The sequence below is a fragment of the Desarmillaria tabescens genome, assembly GCF_030435595.1.
Source record: "Desarmillaria tabescens strain CCBAS 213 chromosome Unknown EV420scaffold_8, whole genome shotgun sequence".
Classification (NCBI taxonomy): Eukaryota; Fungi; Basidiomycota; class Agaricomycetes; order Agaricales; family Physalacriaceae; genus Desarmillaria; species Desarmillaria tabescens.
This window is the reverse complement of record NW_026848307.1, coordinates 939,592-962,639: the sequence shown is the minus strand read 5'-3', so window position 1 is coordinate 962,639 and position 23,048 is coordinate 939,592. Positions and strand designations below refer to the sequence as shown.

The 23,048-nt window shown below is 48.2% G+C and overlaps 4 protein-coding genes across 4 annotated transcripts; 2 read left to right on the top strand and 2 right to left on the bottom strand.

Annotated features, from left to right (window-relative positions):
• Nucleotides 1-561: 561 nt before the first annotated feature.
• Nucleotides 562-1,949, top strand: EV420DRAFT_1476885 (uncharacterized protein; the record flags this gene model as incomplete). Its single annotated transcript, XM_060469363.1, has 3 exons — nt 562-853; nt 1,049-1,259; nt 1,286-1,949. The coding sequence occupies 3 exons, from the start codon at nt 562-564 to the stop codon at nt 1,947-1,949; spliced, it is 1,167 nt and encodes a 388-aa protein (XP_060334621.1).
• A 10,882-nt stretch (nt 1,950-12,831) lies between these two features.
• Nucleotides 12,832-17,258, bottom strand: EV420DRAFT_1523107 (condensin complex subunit SMC2). The gene is given in 16 exon segments (XM_060472276.1): nt 12,832-13,098; nt 13,127-13,268; nt 13,322-13,474; nt 13,528-13,658; nt 13,737-13,800; nt 13,820-13,861; nt 13,962-14,158; nt 14,212-14,327; nt 14,382-14,475; nt 14,530-14,694; nt 14,747-15,484; nt 15,535-15,999; nt 16,046-16,753; nt 16,801-16,950; nt 17,001-17,140; nt 17,196-17,258. The coding sequence occupies 16 exon segments, from the start codon at nt 17,221-17,223 to the stop codon at nt 12,955-12,957; spliced, it is 3,477 nt and encodes a 1,158-aa protein (XP_060334620.1). The 5' UTR covers nt 17,224-17,258; the 3' UTR covers nt 12,832-12,954.
• Nucleotides 17,259-17,403: 145 nt separating this feature from the next.
• On the top strand, nt 17,404-19,359 carry EV420DRAFT_1304193 (epsin domain-containing protein). Its single transcript, XM_060468447.1, has 6 exons — nt 17,404-17,601; nt 17,652-17,730; nt 17,787-18,304; nt 18,355-18,526; nt 18,583-18,746; nt 18,802-19,359. Exons 1-6 carry the CDS (start codon nt 17,447-17,449, stop codon nt 19,196-19,198), a joined length of 1,485 nt encoding a protein of 494 aa, XP_060334619.1. The 5' UTR covers nt 17,404-17,446; the 3' UTR covers nt 19,199-19,359.
• Nucleotides 19,360-23,021, bottom strand: EV420DRAFT_1523105 (uncharacterized protein). The gene is made up of 6 exons (XM_060472275.1): nt 22,762-23,021; nt 22,100-22,739; nt 21,853-22,050; nt 20,879-21,807; nt 19,655-20,829; nt 19,360-19,600 (listed from the first exon to the last, which is right to left on the bottom strand). Exons 1-6 carry the CDS (start codon nt 22,862-22,864, stop codon nt 19,367-19,369), a joined length of 3,279 nt encoding a protein of 1,092 aa, XP_060334618.1. The 5' UTR covers nt 22,865-23,021; the 3' UTR covers nt 19,360-19,366.
• Between the last annotated feature and the right edge of the window lie 27 nt (nt 23,022-23,048).

Here is a 23,048-nt window from a genome sequence, read left to right as displayed (position 1 = left end):
TAACAATTAGCCGAAGCTTGCCCTTACTACCCTTACCATTGTCAACGGTAACTGTACCGCTTCAAGGCAGTCACTGTTATACTTCCAAAGAAAGGACATCTTCAGCCCATTATCTAAAACGGCACCCACCATACCTTGAGATTGTAAAATACTCATTGTAATACAATGAACTTTACGCCTCTCACCCCTTCAGACCGCACCGCCATCATCTTCGAAAGTACCTTCAGTATTTTGATACTATTAACTGCAGTCGCAGTTATCCACATTCTCCGACCAACCCGTACCCCACAAAGAGTACCAACCCCTGCTAAGTGGGCAAGTAATGGGCTCTACCTCAAAACTGCACTTGTCATTTTCATTAACAAGTACAACTGCAGTAATCTGGAGCATTCAAAAGGGAATCCTTGTCATTATACGACAAGTCCTTAGGTTGCTCACCCCTACAGAAACATTTCGTACCCTCGTCATTGTTCAACGATGGTATGAACCCAACAGGCTCCATCACATGCCAAACCCCCATTCTGGAAACTTTACTATCCCTAGTAAAGCACCCCCTGCACCATGGTGCTCGATCCTACCCGCAATCACGAGATGGATCAATTTCCATTCACCCCATCACAGGAGGAGACCGCCAAGCTCCATCTAATGGATCAGAGCAGGACCTTCAGACCCACTACCCTGGAAGTCCACAATTGGCAGCAGGATACTGGGAAGATACTGAGGGATCCTGGGATGATCCCAACACCCCCATCACCCCCAATGTCTAACAGTTCTACACTGATGAGTACAACTGACTCATCAATGAACAAACTCTGGAAAAGGATGATGGGAATGTCGCTGATGGAACAGAGTGGTGAAGAACCACCTTCGAAAGGATCAACAATCCTTTCCTCCCTACCTGGGGAGTCAATCAAGAAGGCAGACAAACCATGATCAGGAGAACCGACGCAGGAGGACATCGAAGAGATGAATCCCCAGAATCATTTGGAGATACCGGACTGATGCTCCACACTTCAGAGCATGACAGGGGAATCTACTCCTCTCTCAGAACTCCAAGGGAGGCATGAAGAGTCCACACTCGGTCAGATACTTCTGTCGGAGACTCCTATATCCAACGGGACGTCTCCGGTTGGAGTCCGAACACTAGTTCTCTATGGGGACCAGAAGTCATCTGGCTCGAATCCGAAGTCACCTCAAAGAGATCCACTGGCCTCTGTAGCCAGATATATTGACGGTACCATCAAGTCGCTCTCCAAATTGTGGGCCAAATCCACAACCTGGCCAGGAAAGAAAGAGGAGTGGCCGAGGAAAAAGGGATACTGGGTTGGGGGACCATCTTTCCAGTGGATTTCTGGATCACCCCCAAAGAGGGATCCTGGGATCTACCCCCCATGCCCTCCAACTCAACTGCCGACAACACCTGGCACTTCGTTGCTGGGGACAGTTGGGAATCTCCCTGGCCAGAAACCTCTTATGAGGCCTTTCCATGGGAGAATGAGCAGTATGAGGCCATCTGGCCCAACCCGATGGCCAGAACGCACATTGATGAAAACCTATGGGACTCACTCCCCACCCCCTGTTCATGGAGGAAGAATACTGAACAGTCCCAGAGGCAGAAGAAGGCAGCCATACCCTCACCGACACCCCCTCTGATGAGGATGAGACCATCCGCGTCTTTAGTGCTGAACTTCAGCACTGAAGACATCTTCAATACGAAGAAACCTGGGAGAGACTGGACTAAACCACGCCTACCATCCGAAGTGTTTTGGACCACGTCTCTGGACCCAGAACTAGGAAAGAGGGTCCCCTCTCTTTCCCAGTACAGGGGCACATCATGCCCTGAAAGGATGGACACCGATCGTCTCAAAAAGGAGAGCGCTCTGCTTAGAAGGCAGAGCAAAAACCCCTCAGCAACGAACGCTGAGGGGAGGGTGTCGACAAAGAACTAGGCCAATCTGCCTAGGACTAACGCCTTTCCAGCCAAAAGGAATTGACAACAGACTGGGCAATCTGCCCTTGTACACCAAGACTTATGAATCCTTCGGTAAACATTTATCCAAGAATTGTTATATTAAAATCGTATCTGTAGGTACCACTATGGACAAATCTGTCATATGAACACAGACAATAAATCCCTTTTGTCATGACTGTATAGGAAAGGAGAAAACCTTTAAAAATCAGAAGACCAACCATCAAGTCCTCTGAGGAGTTCGAACAGTTGACCGTGGAAGACAAATGCTCCCACAACAACGGGAAAATGGAGGAAGTCGTCACCCTCGTGATCTGGCCCAACATTATCATGGGTGGAGACAATATGCAGCCTACCACCTACTGGGAGTGGAGGTGCAGGGTCCTACCAATGGACGAGAACCACCGAGTTCATCTCGCTCAAGGTGGGAAGTATCCCAGTGAGACCACTGGTTCCAAGCCTGGAACAGCGGGGGGCTCTTTGAGTGGCTCGAAGGGCAGAAGAGATGCCACTGAATTCACCTACGGTGGTGAAGGCGAACCTATGGACATCGATCGTCTCAAAAAGAGAAAAGCGATGTTTCCAGTGCGGACACACCAGATACCAGAGGCAGGACAATAAATGCCTGCCTGACAAGTCGAAGGGGCTAAAATTCCTGAAGAAAAAGCCATCGACTTTGTAACCCCTCTCCAAGCCGTTCTAGCAGAAATAGAGGAAGAAGACCTCGCTAGCTCAACAGAGATCAAGGAAATAAAGGAGATGCCGGCGTAGGACTTTGTGATTCTACTTCGTCAGCTGGGGTTTATCATGGTGCACCTTATGACACGAATGTTTCTACTTATGCTGTATCTGTAGATACTTGTAACAATACATCGCATTCATCTCGCATTATGAAGGAATCACAAAACAAGAATGGTGTATCAGGGGATTACCACCGCCCGTCGGGCAACGAACCCCAAGGGTTGGGCACGAATGAACCCCACCAGCCAAGTCCTAGTGCTGGTGGTACCTGCTGTGTCCAAGCCACTGCAAATACCCCTTTGGGGCGCACATACGACACAGAGGAGCCTACCGGTTCGACAGGCAACCAAGGGTGGAACCTTGGGGGTGCGACGTCATTGTTCCCTGCAGGTGATATCTGCCATACAGGAGGTCAAAACGAGGACTATATAGTCCAACTCCCAGGAAAGTTGCATATAGCAGCAATGGATCCAGACGATGGTGAACTGGCATCTCCTCTGTGCATCAAGGTTCTCCAACAACAGACCACTTCAGTGATGGTGAGGTTGGAGAATCCAGGCGAGCCTAGGGACGGAGCCGAGGGCTGGTGGAGCCCAGCGGACCCGATAGCAGACTGTTGTAAAGCCTCTGGAGATAACCCAGCACCACACGTGGAACCAAGTAGAAAGGATAACCCAGGAGCGGCCACCTCTATCACAGAGGACACCGGCTGAAAAAGCTCAATCGCCCACAAGGAACAAGTGGGTCGAACAGGAGAGAGAGACTCCCCCTTTCAGGTATGTCTCCCCTTTAAGGATTGCACTAATGGTGAGAGCAATCCTAGTTATTTAAAGAGTTTATGGAACTCTCCAAAATCCAGTGAAGTCCCAACTAACCCGAATGGGTGTCCGCACCGAGGTGAAAGGGAACTGACTGGTCGCATGGTCATAGGAGCAGGGCCTTTGCGGCCTATGGACTGTGACGATGAGAGGAAGGCCCTGATGCCGCCAGCGTCGGTGGAGTACTCTCAAGACTTCAAATGGCTGAAACCCTTCGGAGCCACCTGGACTCGGCAAGCTATGCAATTCGCCAAGACCCCAGGAGAGAAGGTGTCACTTCTCAAACAGTGGGTCCACCCCCGACGACTAGCGGAGGTGGATGAGCCACTGGCTGCCGACTTGGAACACCAAGTCGGGGAGTCCTATCTGGACAAATACCAAAAGCTGGAACATATGGACCAGCTTACCAAACCACCCCAATATGTCTGAGGAGTGAAGGGGCAAAATATCACAATCACCCTACAACTGGAGACCTTTGATACTATGGCCCATCACTCTGCGAAGGCCCTGATCAGACGAAGATCCAGAACAGCAGTGGGGAACCGAAGTCGAGGATGGGGATACCATCCTCATCATAGACTTTGAGGAAGCCTTTCATATACAAGCGGTGGAGCATAAAGCCAATGACTTAGCAGCCAAGGCCAACGAGGGAAAGAAGATAAAATCATTTGAGGAAATTGTCCCCGAACATTATCGGGACTTCATTGATGTCTTCGCTAAAGAAAACTTCGATGAACTTCCCCCTCGCAAACCTTGGGATCACGCCATTGAGCTGATTCCCAATGCCAATGCCAGTCTGGATTGCAAGATATACCCCTTGAACCCAAGGGAGCAGGAGGAGCTGGACAAGTTTCTGGATGAGAACTTAGCCACTGGCTGAATTCGACCCTCCAAATCTCCAATGGCATCTCCTTTTTTCTTTTGTCAAGAAAAAGGATGGAAAATTGCGGCCTGTACAAGACTACCGCAAACTTAATGAAATAACCATTAAAAACTGCTATCCTCTACTGCTTATCTCCGACCTTATGGATAAGCTAAAGGATGCGAAGTATTTCACTAAGCTAGATGTCCATTGGGGATACAACAATGTTTGAATCAAGAAAGGGGACGAGTTCAAAGCTGCATTCCACACTAACCGAGGGCTCTATGAGCCCATGGTTATGTTCTTCGGGTTAACCAATTCACCGGCCACGTTGCAGTGGATGATGAATGATATCTTTAAAGATCTCATTGCTCAAGGAAAGGCCACCATTTATTTGGATGACATCCTCATCTTCACCAAGGACAAGGCCAAACACCGAAGAATCATGCGGGAAGTCCTGAGGATTCTGCACAAGAACAAGTTGTTCTTGAAAGCAGAAAAGTGTGAGTTCGAGGTACTTGAGACAGAGTACCTCGGAGTCATTATCAGTGAAGGATCCATTAAAATGGATCCAGTAAAAATCGCTGGTATCATGGACTGGCTGGCACCCTCCAAGAAACAGGAACTACAATCCTTCCTGGGGTTCACCAACTTCTACTGGCGATTTATCGGGCACTATAGCGCAATCGTCAAACCAATGATGAAACTCACAGGGAAGAACCCTTGGACATGGGGAAAGGAGCAACAAGAGGCGTTTGAGGAACTCAAATGTCAATTTGCAACGGGAGTTGTTTTGGCGATGCCAAACGACTACAACAAGTTTCGCTTGGAGGCGGACTCCAGCGAAGGGGCAATCGGGGCTGTCCTGTCACAGGAACAGGAAGGAAAATGGTGCCCGATTGCATTCCTATCAAAATCTCTTTCCACGACAGAACGGAATTACAAGATTTATGATAAGGAATTGCTAGCAATAATGATCACCTTGGAAGAATGGCGACATTACCTTATGGGTGCCCATCAAGATTTTGAAATCTGGACAGATCACTCAAATCTGCAATACTTCTGCAAACCCCAGAAACTCAACTGCAGACAAGCGCAGTGGGTTACTGAATTAGCGGAATACCACTTCATGCTCAACCACAAACCGGGAGCATCTAATAGGAAGGCTGACCTTCTAAGTCGACAGGCCAACCATGACCAAGGCAAGAAGGACAATGACAATATTGTCCTCTTGAAGCCAGAATTCTTCCACGCCTTGATAATGCCCACAGGGGAAGAAATTCATGGCAAAATTCGGAGAGCAACCAGTGATCACCAACAGTGGGACCGAGGGATCGCTTCAAGCCTCAACCATGAGAAGGGGGTCGTTGAGAAAGACCACCTTCTATACTATGATGGATGAATCTACGTTCCCCATGACCACACCCTACGAGGAGAACTCATCTCCCATCGCCACAATCATATCTCTGCAGGACACCCAGGCATTGAAAAAACCAAGGAACTAGTCTTAAGAGACTACTGGTGGCCCAAAATGCGAAGAGACGTGGAAACCTACATACGAGGATGCGAGGCATGTCAAAGAACAAAAACCAACACGCAGCGGAAGGCAGCACTGCTACATCCCAATGCTGTACCATCTCAACCTTGGGAACACATCTCAGTCGACATGATCACCGGATTTCCAGAATCCAAAGGCTATGATGCAGTGCTAGTCATCATAGACCGATTCTCAAAATACATCGTGCTGATTCCATGCACGAAGGAACTCTTGTCAAGCGGATGGGCTAAAATCCTACATGACGAGATCATTTGTTGATTCGGGGTGACCCCCTCTAAAGTCATCTCCGACCGGGGGCCTCAATTCGTATCAAAATTCATCACTGAGCTGTACGTAATGATGAATATTCAAGGAAATCCGTCAACAGCCTATCACCCTCAGACAGATGGGCAAACGGAACGGGTTAACCAAGAACTCAAAAAATACCTTTGAGTCTTTGTTAACCACAAACAGGATGACTGGAGCAAATGGCTGCAGTGGGCAGCATTCGCTCACAACAACCGCCAACACTCTGCAATGGGCTTTTCCCCCATCAAAATCATCTTTGGACGAGATGGGGAAATTCGCCCAACCACGGTGAGGCAGTTGGAAACACCGTCAGTAACTGACTTCGTCGAAAGCCTCCAGAGAGTGTGCAGGCAAGCGGAAGACTCTCTGAATAAAGCTGTCGAAGTTATGAGAAAGGCTTACGACAAACACACTCACCCTGCGCAGGAGTACCAACCAGGAGATAAAGTCTGGTTGGACTCAACCAACCTTCACCTCCCCCGACCGGCAAAAAAGCTAGGCGACAAACGTGTCAGCCCCTTTGAAATAGTTTTCAAAAAGGGGCCCTCCACATACGAACTAAAGCTGCTGCCAGGATGGAAAATCCACAACAAGTTCAACAAATGATACCTAACTCCATACGTCCCCCCGGAGTTTTCCAACCAGAAAAAACCTCCGCCACCCGAGCCGGAACTCGTGGAAGGCGAGGAAGAATATGAAGTAGAAGAACTACTTCAGGACCGCGACCGCATCGTCGGTCAAGGACACAGCCGGAGGACCATAACAGAATATTTGGTCGAATGGAAGGGATACCCAGTGGAGGAAGCTACCTGGGTCAAGAGGAGCAATCTCGCCAATGCCAAAGAACTCATCAAGGAATACGAAAACAAGGAAGACTGCATACAGGATCACGATTTGCGACACTTGGAAAACAAAGGAGGGTGCATAACCATATCATCTCCTGGCTCTTCAGCAACTGAGAGCTCAACACTCTTTCCAGTCTCGAATAGGAATCATACTGATCCATTATCCTTGGACGAGCAGGACTTTTATTCATCAGACACAGATGAAGACATCTTCGAGGACGAGCATTCCATGTCTCCTCTAACAACTCAGACAGACCCCAGCTTCCTCCTAGAAGAATGGGGCATGTCTGCTTGGGAACAAAACAAAGACTATGAATCGGATATGGAATCTACTAACTCCCTCAACTTGGGGAGTGAGTACATCTAAAGGACTGTTGGGACGACAGTCTTAGTCGGGGGGTATTATTATGGTTTTACCCCTATTTTTCTTATCTTATCTTATCCTTATCCATCGGAACCCTGGACCTGCCTATCTTATCTCTCAGACCCATGATATTCCACTGGCACACTCTTTACCTGGTTACCCAGCTGCCGTCACCCCAGTTTATGCTGCTGCCCCCCCAGATGACTAGCGACCCACATGTGCCATCACACTTCTCTTGATGGCATCATGCTTCTTAGTAGTTGGACAAGAGTCGACCACCAGTCGAGGGCGGTCTACGGGATGCAGCCTATTCAGATGGAGTCCCATGCAGATGCAGGTGATATGCACTCTTTACTCTCATTTGTCGAGAGTACACTTCTTTTAGTGTCCTCACTCCTCATTTGTTGAAAGGCGCACTTCTCATTGCACGTGCCCTTGTAGATACTATTCTTAGTACGAGTCTAACATGTATTTAAGCTAGCCTACGCTGTGGCCTTAGACCCCAGCTTCGGCTAAGGTTATATACTCCTAACTCTTACAAGCTCCTTGCTTTTGCTATAAAGTGACGCCTAACTTCTTGCAATCTACCAACGCCTCTCTAACACTGAATCACCAAATGCGAGTGACAGGATAGAGACCAGCTTTGGCGAAGGTTCGAGTTAGTGCTTAACAACTGTTCACTTCCCAAAGGATCACCCAAAATATGGTGGACTGAAGTTCTCTGCTAAAGTACTGGGTCGTTTATCTTTCCTGGACTGCGAAATCCTAGAGCCTCCTGTGGATCAGTCTTCCCCTACTGTGCCTACTCCTTCCTGCACAATGGCAATGCTGACTCCGTTCAAATGAACCAAACCTACATGGCATATCTGGCATTGTCGCCTAGGTCACCCTGGTCAGGATACTATGACTGAGGTGATAAATGGAACCGCTGTCACTGGTGTTGTTTCCCATAGTCTGAACACGAAACTTGTCTGCCCTTCATGCCTGATTGGCAAGCATCCTCAGCATCCTTACGATCATAATGGTCACTGTGCAGAGGACGTGTGTGAACTGGTACATATTGATATGTGTGGGCCATTCCCCACAGCTTCTCCCCAAGGAGCAAAGTATTTTTTCGTGGTGCTCGAAGACATGATGATGGCTGCAGAAGTTCACATGCTGAAGCACAAAAATGAGGCATTCAGTCATTTCCAGGAGACTATCACAAAGTGGGAAAAGGTGTCTGGTCATCCAGTCATGTTCATATGGTCCGACAACACTCCAGAGCTCATGGAAGGCAAGATGAGGGAATATATCTCCATAAAAAGGGTATTTGCTGTCAACTGTGTGTTCCATATGCACATCAGCAGAACGGGAAGATAGAGCACTTCATATGTACCATTGAAGATCGTGCACTGGCTCTTCTGGCTCACTCTGGACTCCCTGCTTCTTTCCTAGCTGATGCGATCCTAATGACTGCTTATCTCTATATGCGACTTCCAAACTCCTCCATTCCGAAAAACATGACATCCTATGAACAAATGTACAAGAAGAAGCCTGATTTATCACACCTCCATGTCTGGGGGTGTCACTGTTGGGTTACAATACCTAGAGAGAAACATATCAAGGGAGGTGCAAAGATGTTTGAGGGGATATTCGTTAAGTATGAAGAGGATAGAGTTGGATGGTGGGTCCAGAATTTGAAAGGAAAGTACCATTTCTCGCAGGATGTGGAGTTCGATGAAGAAACACTGGGAAAGTTGAGTTCGAAGAAGAAGATGATTGATACTGGAGTAGACGAGGTCACAAGCTCTCAAGATGGTACACAGGTTTCCACAGAGGTACAAGACTACAACGAGCCAACTGCATGTCCAACACGGGTCAAGACAGCCACGGAGAAAGGTGAAGCATGGAAGACCCAACTTGAAGAGACAGAACGATGCCTTCAGAAATGAAGAACAACAGCAGCGGCAAAGGCAGTGGCAGATGCTTCAGCACTTCTGGCTGCACATGAAGTCGATCCCCCCAAAGATTACTTCTCTATAGGCTCGCTAGACTCCTTGGTGGTAAGTTGTGATGGAAACAGAGCATACAGCGATGGTGGAGAAAGGAGTGTTTGATCCAGCACCTGTGATTGATCTTCCTAAAGGAAAGAAAGCCATTGGTCTTTGCTGGGTATTTGTTTGGAAAGATACTGATGACAAAAAGATTGCAAAGGCTAGAATCGTGGTGCAGAGACACACACAATGTCCCAATGATTGCGGCAACACCTATGCACCTGTGGCAAAGATGACGAGCATCCAAATAGTTCTTGCATACACGGCTAAAGAAGATCTCAACCTATATACCTTTGATGTGCAGACCGCCTTTCTGAGTGCACCTCTCAGTCAAGAAGTCTATGTGAAGCAAGTTCCTGGTTTTCCCCTTGCAGATCCTAAAGCCTTCCAACGTCTTCGTAAAGCAATCTACAGACTAAAGCAATCTCCTCATGAATGGTTCTGTGAATTCTCCTCGGCGTTACAGAGCCTGGGTCTGTCATCTTGCCCTGTTGACGAAGCAGTGTTCACAGCCAGGTGGTCAAAGTCAAACCCTCATCCTGAAGTACCCATGCCATTAGATGGTTCCGACATTTTCATAATAATTCCAGTTCATGTCAATGATGGTCTTTCTGCTACCAATTCACCTGCACTTTACTCTTGGCTCATCTCTGCTCTGAACAAGTGATTCTCCATCAAAGATCTGGGACTGGCATCTATATTCTTTGGGATACACATTGAGAGAGATAGGTCCACCAGAAAACTATGGTTATCACAAAAACACTTCATCCAGGATCTACTAGCCTCAAACAACATGTTACAATGCACGCATTCATCCGTTCCCTTACACACGAAACTAGATAAACTCCCAACACCTGCTGACAACACGCTTCCTGACATCGCCGACAAGGATATCCAACTCCTCTATCAAAGTCTAACTGGGTCATACATCTACCTGGCAGTAACTACATGCCCAGATCTGGCTTATACTATGATGGCTCTGGGTCAGTATAATGCTCATCCTACTCGAGCTCTATTGGCTGCAGCAAAAGGCATACTACGATACCTCAATGCTATGTCAGATTGGGCTATAGAGTATGGGGGTGCATACTTGCAGGAGAAAGTGGGGCCAGATGCCGTTGTTTGGTCTGACCTTGCACTGGTGGATGCTGATTGGGTGTCCGACGAAAGGGATAGGAAGAGTATCACTGGCTACAGGATTTTCCTCTATGGGGGACTTGTATCGTGGTCAAGCATAAAACAAAAATCAGTCTCCTTATCATTGATGGAGTCTGAATATATGGGACTTACACACATCTTGAAGGAACTCCTGTGGATCCACATGTTCCTACGTTTACAAATGCTGCTGATACCCTGCCCTTTCCTTATCGGATCTGACAACCAAGCCTCTCTGGAAGTCGCGTCCTCATATAGCTCAACTGCTCACATGAAACACATCGACATACACTATCACTTTATTCATGAACACCTATGAACAGACAAATTTCATACTCATTGGATCCTGACATTGGAGATGACTGCAGATATCTTAACAAAACCACTTGCGCCACCACTACACTTGAAACACTGCATCTTCCTAGGGCTGATCAAACAGTGATGGTCCATCGAATGGGGGTGTGTTAGGAGGAGAGGACCTTATTTGATGGACAGAGTTGGGTTACGCACATGGGATGCATGTGATCTCTGCCAGACATATATGTACTTTGTCTTCCTTTCCTTTCTCCTCAGTTGCTACTACATCATCCATGCACTGAGGAGGTACGTCTCTCATTTATTCTTTTATATCACCTTTCATACTTACCTTAGTACCTTAGACTTACGTTCGTGTATTTGGTACAGGTATAAAAGTCACTACTACATCATCCATGCACTGAGGAGACTTACGTTTGTGTATTTGGTACAGGTACCTAGGGCTGACATGTATCATCTCTGTTTCTGTTGGGATCAGTGTCTCTTGTGTATTTTAACTTGAATCTGCCTTGAAGGTTGCATCACACCAGTGAATGACCTTCCTGTAAAAGTTTCTAGACTTAGGACTTCATTTGAGAGAGCTTAGCTTCACTAGGAGCATTGAGAATAAGAGAAACTCTACTTGATACTGAAGTATTATTGGGTCGTACTAGAAATAATTACTCCCTCTAGAACTTATGAGAGTGATTGTAATTTGTGTAGTTTGTGTGAGTGTGTGTGTGGGTTTTGAGGTTTGCCTTTTAGCCTGCTCACTATTCCACAGGTGCCCACAGCCAGCCTCTTCACCAGCAATCACCCAACCTGGCAACCCAGCATGACCTGGCCTACCTGGGCTGTACACTATCTGCCAGTGTGAGCTTTCTGCCTACTTAGTCCTCTCATCCTCAATCTAAATACTGATGGTATACAATTTTTCTGCTAGCAATGACACTTTCCTACTGTACATGACTGACACTTCCAATTTTGAATCTGTCAAACTTGACCAAATATTTTTATAACCACTAACTCAATTCTCACTAATCCTGCCAATATCCAGCAGCATGCCATTGGTGCTTTGAGCCTTTGACATCATTTTGACTGCTTTTCTCAAGGAGAACGCGGAATTAAAAATTTGGATATCAGGTATCCATGGGAAATAATTATGTGATCAACATATATGGTGTGTCACGCTCCTTTTATGGAAAATTTGTGACTCGGTCGGTCGGATTTTTTGAGAACAATTTTTTGAAAAGTGCTTGGAATGTTGTAAAACACCTAGGAAAATAGTCAAAATTGGGGGTCAATTTTTTTTGATGAATTTGCTAATATCGCCATCCTCAGTGATAGTTAGGCACTCAAAATCATACTTCAAAGCTTTGTTAATGTGTATCTTACATCTTAGGACCCGATATCCAAAATTTTAATTCCACATCCCCCTTGGCTTTTCTGGCACTCTTTGGGCCATGTGAGGTCATTACCATACATATATCAGCTGAAATAAACATCTCTAGGAGCATCTGGGTCTCTGGATGCTATTTTATAAGAGGGGGGCAAAAAAATTTTAAGGACCTTTTGGACCAACCAACCAACCTGATGTGCTGACTTGCCAGGCCGCAACCCCCTTGGGTTGATCATTGATACATATTTACCCATAGCCTCTCACTTACTGATATTGACTGCCTCTGGTTTCCTTTCTCCTCAGTAAAGGAAAGAATCAGGGACCAGCATGGAACTGTCACTGCTATAGGGATATGGATAGGAAGTTTCAGGTTGGGTAGACCATGCTTACCAGCAAGGTAACACCTGTCAGAAACAAGTGCCCTCTATCTTAGCAGGAATCCTTTCACTTGTCATTATCATGGTACAAGAGCAATGTTTTTCCTTTTGCCTGGTATAAGTCTAATACTAAGATGATGACCAAGATTGCAATACTATGAGCGATCCACGTTTGAATGTTATGGTCAAATCATACAATACACCAAATACATATTACCTAGTAAATAACTTATCCTGCAAGCCAAGAATCATCTTCTCCTGCCTCCCCTTCCCTCCTGCCCCTCCTCCACATACAGTGTCGATCCACTCCTACTAGCGGTCCGCTCCACAATTGATGTCCCATCCCTAAACCTTGCCCTGAACAATACATTTGCATTTGTAAATAACCCTTCCTTCAATGACACCACAATAAACTGCGACCCCTTTGAACCGCGTCCGGAATAGATGCCCAATATGCTGCGTATGTGACAGATCTAGCGCCGCATCAATCTCGTCGAGGATGTACATTGGCGCTGGTTTGAATTGGAGCAAGGCCATGATAAGCGACAGTGCAATGAGGGATCTAGAAGGGTGTCAGATCCACGTAAACGAGGAATAGCCTTGGTCCTCGCGTACCTCTGTCCTCCACTCAATTCCGTCAAGCTCTGCTTCCACACTGTGCCAAGCTGGACTTTGACTTCTAAGCCTTCAGTCATGTCGAGGCCTTCGGGCGGTTGGAGCTTGGCATAATTTCCTGGCAGGAGTTCTCGGAAGATTTCGCCAAAGTCTCTAGTGTATGATGTCAACGTTGTAAATCAAACAAACGTAGCCAAAAGACCTACTTAGACACCTTTGTCCACGTATTCTGAAGTGCATCCCTCTTATATCGATCGAGCTCCTCAATAGTCTGCTCAATCTTCTTCTTGTCCCCCAGTACCGTCTCAAGCATCTTTTGTAGAGACGACTCCTTCTTCTCGACGCTACAAGTTCCCAATGAGCCAGCCGTAAGGAGAACAAATACGAAGATGCTAACTCAGTCAATCATATTCACCACCTTATAATTAACCTTCTTCTTCTGCACCTTCTGCTTGTTCTCCAGCTCAATAACCTCCTCCCTGAGCTTGCCCATATCACACTTGCCGAAAGTCATACTTGCCTCCAGGCCTGTTGAACTGACTAAAACGGGAGACATATTCAGCCCGAGCTCTCAGAGAAGAAGTAAGGCCTACTCGTGCTCTTGCAAAATCCACTCGTAGTTCTTCTCTAGCGAATCAACCTGATGGATCCTGCGGCTTTCCGCTCCTTATCCAAATTCTGTATCGCATGGTCCAACTTGGTCAAATCAGCATCAGCGTCAACGAGAACCTTCTTCTTCGCCTTGATGACCCCTTCGAGCTCCTTTAGTTGGCCGTCAAACCGGGAAAGCGTCGCCCGTTCCTGTTCAAGCTCCTGGTATGCCGTCTCATACGACCTCTATTTACGACGCTGAGTCAGTATTGGCCACGAAAGCAACATGATCAAAATACCTGTTCATTCGCGACGCGCTGTACGAGTTTCTCGAGCTCCTTTCGTAGTTTAGCACCCCCGGCGACAACATCCTCAAGTGTGGCCTTCGCAGTGTTGATATCGATTTGCATTTGCTCTGAAGTGACCATCAACATTTCTTCATCTACGGCGGAAAATGGAAATGGCAGACCTAGCTCCAGCATCGCAGTTTGCAGCTCCTTTTGCGTTTCTTTCACCACTACAGCATGCTTCTGTAGCGCCGCCTTTTGCTTCTGAATACCGGTCTGAAACAATGCATTAGCAAATACCCAACAGCAAGCAGGATTGCAGCTCAGCACCTTTAGCTCATCGATCTTGCCATCCTTGTTGTTCTTGAACTCGTCCATATCACGTTGAAGCTTCTTGCATTCCTGTTCGGCCGCCTTTTGCTTCTCCTTCGCATCATGGATGTTCTTCTGCAGCACTTGAATGCTCTGTGATAGTGTCTTGATATCGTCCTCGAGCTACATATAGTCAGGAGCAGTTCGTACGAGGATGAGAAGTATGAAATCTTACCCTACCAGCAGTACTTCCCCCAACTTGGCCTTCTAGCAACTGTAACTCATGCTCCTTCATCTCAATCTGCCTTTCCAAAGCCTTCCAATCATCCCTCTTCTTCCGGTTCTTCTCTCCGCCTGTTTCATGTGCTACCAGCTGGTCTTGGACATCAGCTAGCTTCACCTCCGCTTCAATGAGCTCCTGCACCCTCAACAACACACCACTACTCTGCGACGCCGACCCTCCACTCAAAGTTCCTGAAGGCTCGTACACATCACCCTCCAACGTCACGGCGCGCGCTCCGATCTCCCTGTTGAACGTCACAGTCTTCGCTGTCTGAGCGTCCTCGCAGACAAAGGTGCTTCCAAACGCGTATGCCATGGCATTCTTCACCTCGTCAGGGTAACTAACCAACGAGAGTGCAACCTTGGCTTTTCCCGGCACGAGCTGTTCTGCCCGAGAGACCTTTTGGGGAGGGACTGAGGAAGGCTGGATCTTGTTGAGAGGAATAATCGTCACTTTCTTTCGAAGGTTCCCGTTTGTCAGTAGGTCCTTGCCGACTTTCTCGTCCTTGACGACGACGTTGTACAGTCGTCCACCAGCTGTAGCCTCTAAAGCGGTGGCCTTGTGGTAATTGTCCTTGTCGAGAGAGACAAGTGTCGCTAGACGACCCTTAACGTTCCGCCGGTCGAAATTAAGTGGTGCCTGATAATCAAAGTCAAGTCCTCCTAGATTCTGCTTGACGTAGTCGCGTCTCTGTTCAAACGAGGTCACAAAAGTATGATTCGCAGAGAGAGGCGACTTACCTCGATGAGCTGGCGGACAAGTGCTTTCAGCTCCTTAAGTCGGCCCTCGAAAGTCTCCTCCATTACTCTGTTCCATCCGCATCTTTCGACCTGCAGCTTATATCGTTCGAGGTCAGTCTTGAGCGCTTGGATCTTCCGCTTGCCTTCCTCCGCATCACGTTCGACCTCCTTCCACCGATTTTGTCGATCCTGGAGGTCCTTCTCCTGCATCGACAGCGTAATTTTGCCCTGTTCTTCCTCTGCTCGCGCCTGGGCACCCCTGGCTCGCGCCTCCGCAATCTGGCCCAAGTATCCTCCGCCGTTAGTATTCGTATTGCTGGAAGAAAGCCCTGTCAGCAATGACTGCAGCAGCTCTTCATCAGATGTGAGTTTTTGCTGAATTTCTAAGTGGACGTCCTTGACGGCAGTATGTTCGGCCGTAATCTTCTCCACTTCAACCTGCTGCTGGGCTAATGAACCTTCGAGCTGGTAACCGTAAGCTCAACGTCTCGCAAAAGACTGAAAAACGTACCCGCCGGATCTCAGCTTTGGCATTTTCGACACTCTTGTCATCGTCCATGATAGAGCTCTCCTTGAGCTGAACTTGCATTCGTAACTTTGTGAGCTCCTTGTCCAGCTCTAGCACGTCTGCCTCCAACTTGCTTAGCTTGCCGCCCTTTCGCATCTCAGCATCCTTCTTCTTCTGCACCTCTGAGGCATCATCCTCGGCGGCCTTCAAATCCCGTATCGCCTTCTTTTTCTCATCCTGCCTCGTCTTGACCTCTTCTCGCTTTTGCTCGGCCTCTTTCTCCTTCGAGTCGACCCTCTGCTTCGCGTCGTACCACTCTAACGCGTGCAGTTTCTTCCCGAGAAGCTCTAGTTGCGCTGCAGCCTTTTGGTAGTCCAGGAATGCCTTTTTCTCCTTTCGAAGCTTGTCGAGCTTAGGTGCAATTTCTTCCTGCAGCACCGCAGTGATTTCGTCAACGCGCTTCTCCTTCTTTGCCATTGTCTTCTTCGCCTTGTCCTTTCGATCCTCAAACATCCGCGTTCCGGCGGCTTCCTCGACCATGCCCAGAATCTCCTGAGGCTTCATATTGAGCACCTTGGTGATACGTCCTTGCATGATGACGAAATTAGGGTTGTTGATGTTGAGCTGAACGGACTGGAAGAGATTTTGGATGGTTTGCTGAGGAGCTTTGTGGCCGTTGAGGAGATATTTTGAAACGTTAGGAAGCGCCACCTAGTTCTCATTAAAACGGCCGATATCCTAAACAAAAAGTCACACACCTGACGAGTAACGGTAATCTGCTTTTGATCCTCCAGCCCAAGGGGGCTCTTGGAGCGATCTGAATTGTCGAAGACGATAGTGACACTTGCCTTGGTGACCCCGGCCTGTCCGCGCTTATATATGAGGTCTTGTTGGTTTGCCGCACGCATCTATGGCATTGTTGGAACACAAAGACAACAAAGAACGCCGGTCTACGCACCACGGACATGTTGGTTATCCCAAGTACAAATGCAATCGCGTCAAGAATGTTCGATTTTCCGGATCCATTGAGCCCAGTGATCGCGTTGAAAGACGGGTCCCAGCCAGTAATTTGCGTTCGAACAGGGTATGACTTGAATCCTTAACGGGAAGACATCAGAAAGCACCACAAGACTGACGGGGGAAATCTCCCCACCTTCCAGGACAAGTTCTTCTATCCTCATCGTTGGTGGTCGCGAAAGGTTGAAAGGTTTGAAAGGAAGGGGTCGTTACTGTCACTCATCACGGTTGTCACTAGCGGCACTAGCGCGTCAGTCATGTGACTTATGCGGGGTCATGCCGGAGCATAGGAATCTGCCGAGCCCCGACACGGCATAGGAGAAGCACAGCCACCCGCAGTGAGCCTGACGCCATTTCGCTCCCACTGGACATCTTCCTACAGCCAACATGCAACACTTTGGAAAGAGTGTTATCCGTGTCACCAAAAATTATACGAAAGGTTACTCTGATACACAAGCAAAAGTCCGCGATGCGACTAGCAATGATCCTTGGGGCCCTAGTGGCACGCAAATGAACGAGATAGCCCAATTGACATACAATCAGTCAGTGAATCTGCTGTCCGTAGGACCTGCGCTTAATATCAGTCATACAGGAACGATTTCGTGGAAATAATGGAGATGCTTGATAAGAGGCTGAATGACAAGGGCAAGAATTGGCGGCATGTGTTCAAGGTGAGAGGACCTTCCGGCATCTCCTTTTGCTCGCAGCTCGCTAATGCGATGGCCAGAGTCTCACCGTGCTTGACTACTGTCTTCACCAAGGCTCCGAAAACGTTGTCATCTACTTCCGCGATAACGTATATATCATCAAGACCCTCAAGGAATTCCAATACCTTGATGAAGAGGGGAAAGACCAGGGCGCTAATGTGCGTCAGAAGGCGAAGGACATCACTAGCCTGCTGCTTGATGAGGGTCGACTTCGTCAAGAAAGGAGGGCTCGGGCGAGCATGCGGGACCGGATGATACGCGGTGCTGGAGGCGACTACGACGAACCTGACAACGATGCCGACGAAAACCGCCACCGCCGTAGCCTGAATGGCAACCTGCCGAATAGGAGGACTGGGGATGAGGACGATTTGAGAAAAGCCATCGAAGAGAGTAAGCGAACGTTGGCGCAGGAGCGAATCACCGCGGAGGAGAGGGACCTTCAGGAGGCCATCAAGCTCAGCGAAGAGGAGGAGGCGAAGCGGCATAAGGCTGTTGAAGACTCTAATTCTTCTGCTCTTTTCGATGACCAGAATCAGCTGTTAGCACCCCTTTCTTATCTTTCCTTTCGTTAAACTCACTCTGGCCCAGATCTGCGCCTATCAGCAACAATCCCTTCCCAATGAACAATATGAGCGACCCTACGCCGTATGCTGTCGGCCTTCAACCGCAATTCACGCAGGTCCAACCACAATTCACTCAAATTCAACCGCAATTCACTGCGTTCAACCCATATCAGCAGCAGGCACAGGCCGAGCAGGAGGTAAGCGACCTTTTCCTGCGTCAATCTTAGTCACATCTTTGATGATACTTATCTAGATGCTTATGCAACAGCAGTTCCTATTGCAGCAGCAGCAGCAAGCGCAGAACGACGAGTGGATGAGGCAACAATTACTATTGCAGCAGCAACAGCAACAACAACAACAACAGAGTATGTTCTTGCAGCAACAGCAGTCAATTATGGCGCAGCCGACGGGTCTTGGGTGGGTTCCTTAGTATACGTTGTGGCGATTGGACCACTGATGAAGAACGCTTCAGGTCGAACAATCCCTTCGCACCCTCTCCTAGCCATTCTCAGCCTGGATCTTCGCCTTCTCCTCATCCTACCCCTCAGTTTAACCTTCAAGGCACATATGCCAACAACAACCAGAATGTCGACCTTTCCTCCTTCAATCACCATTCAAACTACTCCTCTCCATCTCCCGGACCATCACCTGTCAACAATAATCCCACTAGGCCTGTAGTCAAAACACGGCAGGATGAAAACGAGCACTTGGCGAACCTTTTCGCAAACCGAGACGATGGCCAAGACACGTTTGGTAATGTAGGCGCGTTGAGATACGGTCAGACAAGGGTGGTGCCAAACCAGATGACGGGGCATAATCCGTTTGCGAAGCAGCAGCAACAGAACGAGCAGCCTTTCTTCAGTGTTTGAACCACGAGATAACTCATGACGATTGATTTGTGATGCAACGGATAGTGGATGCTTTTTTTCTTTCCCAACTGTTGCTATCCTACTAGGTTACCTTTATTTTAATTTTAAAGCACAGTTGGCTCTCTTGAAACAGGGAATCGAACTTCTATATCATTAAATCTACAGCCCCTATACATTCCGATACTCAAATGCTGGGCATCCTGGCTCCGACGACTCTATTATGCTCTTCGTGAAGCCAGCCTCCTCTTGCTTCTCTAGCGCCTCCTCAACGCTCAAAATATCAACATCAACTAAGGAAAGGGTTTTCTTCAGATATGACAACATCTCTGCCAGGATCGCGCTCTCAGAGAATGGCAAGGTGCGATGGAATGCTATCTCTGCGCCAAACTGTTGTATGCGTTTCTAGGTGACAATGAGCAGGCATTAGACCAGACTTGTAAAATCCAGAAACCTTACCTTGAAACCCTGTATGAACGGCATTGCCCTCTTGTCCTTAATCAGCCCTTTTTGTATTAACAGTTCCTTGACCTTAGCATCGTCGAACTTGTCCGACTTTTCGTCATAGACCTCCCGCAAGATGCCAACACACGTGTCCTGCCACTCAGGGAAAGATTTCGCCACGTAAATCCTAACACTCTTTGGCTTCTTCGGGTCAAAGGTTTGCTGCTGAGACTTGCCCCCCTTCCCGCCCTTGTTCAACTTGGCAAGCATCTTCAATAAACTCGTCTCAGCATCTCGAATCATTTTGGTTGTGCCGCGCATGTATTGCCCCGCTTCGATGAGAGTCCTATCAACAGGTTTCGAGGGAGTAGGCCACAGGGCTAGCTGTATGGACGTCGGGTTCTTGAGAATCGCAGAGTGGATGTGTTCAGCGAAGTGAGGTGCAATGGGAACGATGAGCAGGGAGGCGATTTTAATCCAGTACTTGACAAGATCACCGTGCATTCCCGTGTCGACGGTGACTTCTCGATACCAATCCCGCACGCTTTGGAGCTCGTAGAAGCCATATTTTAGGGCGTCTTTGTAGTTGGTTGCTTCATAATGACTTCGTGTAATGTTGATCAGCTCGTTGATTTCTTCTTCGAACACCTGGTCGTGATACAACTTCTCGCCGTGGCGTAGGTTCTTCTCCTCCTTTATCATTTCCTCGCACCATCCTAGTAAGGTGTGCACCCTCAAGATGTTAGCGTTCGCTGTCTTCTCTTCGAAGTTCGCATCTTCCATACTATCACCAGCGTCCGCCAAGCTGAGCCGTGTCGCATCTGCGCCAAACTTTTCCGTTGCCTCCCTGAGAGTCAGAGAGTTTCCGGTACTCTTACTCATCTTCTTTCCATTCAGCATTAGATGACCATTTGTGCGCATGCTCAAAGGCCACTTGTCCTCGGGGAAGATTGCGACGTGATTGTACAACGCGAAAGTCAGGTGATTGCCAATAAGGTCCTTCGCAGACGACCGTATGTCGAAAGGATAAAAGTAGTTGAATTCGTGCTTTAAGGCGTCGGCTTTTTCCTGGGGCATAGGTGCGGGGTTGGGCCAAGGACCGTCACAGAAGACGTACTCCCAAATCTCGTCTGTCATCTGGTCGGGTTTAATGCCTAGAGGACCCGGCTTCGAGCCATCGATACTGTTTTCTACGCGATGGTCAGATTAGCTATGTCTATCTCCAAAGAGCACACTTACCATGCAGCAACTGCGCTACAGTATAATAACTCATGTAGATAGTGGAGTCACTTAGACTCTCGACCATGAAGTGAGGATCCCAAGGCAAATCCGAACCAAGTCCGTACGTCCTAGCGCAAGCCCACTTGTTCAGCCAGGCCAATATCTTTTCAAACGCGTTCCTCGTCTCGTGTGTGTACATCTCCATTCTGGCGACCAGCCTCTCCGTCTCGGCCCGCCAGGCAGGTTCACCATAATCGATATACCACTGGTCCATCAGCGCAACAACACAGTCGTCACCACTCCTCGAGATAACAACACCTTCGGGCTCAGCGTACGCAAACGCAAGACCCTCAGCAATCATATCCGCCCTCACCTTTGGCTTAGCGTCCTGGACCGACTCGCCCTTATATTTACCGACGAGCATGACACCGCCATAAAAGCCCTCCTTGTACGCAATTTCCTTCGCCTCGGCGAGCTGCTTCGTATCCTTCTGGCTATTAATCTTCAGCTTCTTGACAACCTCGGCAGCAACCATATCACCGTAGCTCGTCTTAATTAGCGGCACGGCTTCTCGACCTGCTAGCCAGTCAGGACTGACGCCATAGTACTCGGGCTTTTTCTTGAGATCGGCGACGGTGGCCCAGTCATCAGGAGAATCGGAGGGGACGCTGGTGACTACGCCAGTACCTTTGGTGGCTAGGACGCCGTCCATCGGTAGGACATAGACACCCTGGGTGTAGACGCTGTACGGAGCGCTCACTTTGGTGCCAATGAGATCCCGACCTTCTACTTCTGCAAGTTGCTCGAGAACGCCATGTTCTTTGGTAATTTTTTGGAATATCATGTTCCTCATAGCGCGGTGCGTGCATAGGAATGCTTCTGTATCGTTGACTGCATACACGCCGTACTTGAGGGCGGTACCCACGAAGCAATTGGTCTGGCCGTACCTAGTCGCACGTGAGCAAGGAAGACTGAATAATAGCGAAACGTACATCGTCTCCGGTCTCAAGGTCGCCGCTACCATATACACCTTCCTTCCTCCAACCTTGCTTTTAATGACCTCTGTATTCGGTGCCCACTCTAGGACCTCGAGCTTGATGCCTGTGTACTCCTGCGGGCCCACACCCTCGCCATCTTGACGATCATGATCCATACATGGTTGGCCATCCTTTTCGCTATATATGGTATACCTACAAATTGTCAATACGTACTCCGTTCGAAAACATCCAGGTGTCGTACCTCTCTCCAAATTTGATTCTATCCTGTTTATGCAGCTTGTTAACTTGCCATCTCACGAATGCATCATAGTATGGGTTCGCCTGCGTCGTCAAAAAACGGCGTCTCCAGTCGATCCGCGAACCAAAAGCATTGTTGTCCTGGATTGCAATAGGAGGGAAATACTCCAGCCAGTACAATGGATCCGCAAACTTGCTGATCTCAGATTTGGGTACTCCAATACTCTCCATTATCTGGAACTGATATGTATGGCCAGTGGATTTTGCCTGCAGCTTGCCCTTCTTCGCCTTGGACTTGTCGGCAGCAGCGGGATCCCTGACTTCCTCCTCCTTCTCTTTAGCCTCCTTCTCGGCCTCTAATTTGGCCTGGACCTCTTCAAAGTTTTCAAATTCCGTGCCAAAAAGGCTCATCTCCCGGATGATTTTGTCCGAGCTAGCCTTGATGGGCATACCGGTGACATGGAAACCATGGGGGAACAGGACGCATTTTCCAAGCATACGCTGATAGCCAGCAGCGAACTCGATTTTGCTGATGGTGAACGCATGTCCGAGATGTAGAGAGCCATTCATGTAGGGATAGGGAAAGTTGCCGAACCACTTGGGGAACTTTTCATGTATTTGCTCTTTGGACAAGCCGGCAAGTTCTTCAGGCGACGGTGCGTTGACCTCGAAAAGCTTTTTCTGCCTGCCATTTTCCCTGGTATTTTTTCTCGAGGTCGATGAGGTAGTCTCGTTTCGCAGTCTGTGCGAGCTCGATGGTATTGGACATGGCAGAGTAGGTGCGAGATATAAAACAAGATCGCGTCGCCAATGAGCAGCGTCGCAGGAGCGTAGTCGAAAGGGTATCGCCTAAATCAGGAGAGCCTGATCGTCGGCGTGCAGAGCAAAGATGAATCGATCAGCAAAAAATTCGAGTCAGATCAATGTCCTTTTTCGGCGACTCTGAAAATATC

What these genes read in the sequence shown, in the direction of transcription:
- EV420DRAFT_1304193 (XM_060468447.1), top strand. Translation starts at nt 17,447, where the DNA reads ATGCAACACTTTGGAAAGAGTGTTATCCGTGTCACCAAAAATTATACG. An exon ending in GCCCAATTGACATACAATCA is followed by an intron (nt 17,602 to 17,651) that starts GTCAGTGAATCT and finishes TCAGTCATACAG; the next exon opens with GAACGATTTCGTGGAAATAA. An exon ending in GCGCAGCCGACGGGTCTTGG is followed by an intron (nt 18,747 to 18,801) that starts GTGGGTTCCTTA and finishes AGAACGCTTCAG; the next exon opens with GTCGAACAATCCCTTCGCAC.
- EV420DRAFT_1523107 (XM_060472276.1), bottom strand. Translation starts at nt 17,223, where the DNA reads ATGAGGATAGAAGAACTTGTCCTGGAAG. An exon ending in GGGGAAGTACTGCTGGTAGG is followed by an intron (nt 14,695 to 14,746) that starts GTAAGATTTCAT and finishes GACTATATGTAG; the next exon opens with CTCGAGGACGATATCAAGAC. An exon ending in AGAAGGTTAATTATAAGGTG is followed by an intron (nt 13,659 to 13,736) that starts GTGAATATGATT and finishes TGTAGCGTCGAG; the next exon opens with AAGAAGGAGTCGTCTCTACA.
- EV420DRAFT_1523105 (XM_060472275.1), bottom strand. Translation starts at nt 22,864, where the DNA reads ATGTCCAATACCATCGAGCTCGCACAGACTGCGAAACGAGACTACCTC. An exon ending in AGAATCAAATTTGGAGAGAG is followed by an intron (nt 22,051 to 22,099) that starts GTACGACACCTG and finishes GACAATTTGTAG; the next exon opens with GTATACCATATATAGCGAAA. An exon ending in CGTTCATACAGGGTTTCAAG is followed by an intron (nt 19,601 to 19,654) that starts GTAAGGTTTCTG and finishes ATTGTCACCTAG; the next exon opens with AAACGCATACAACAGTTTGG.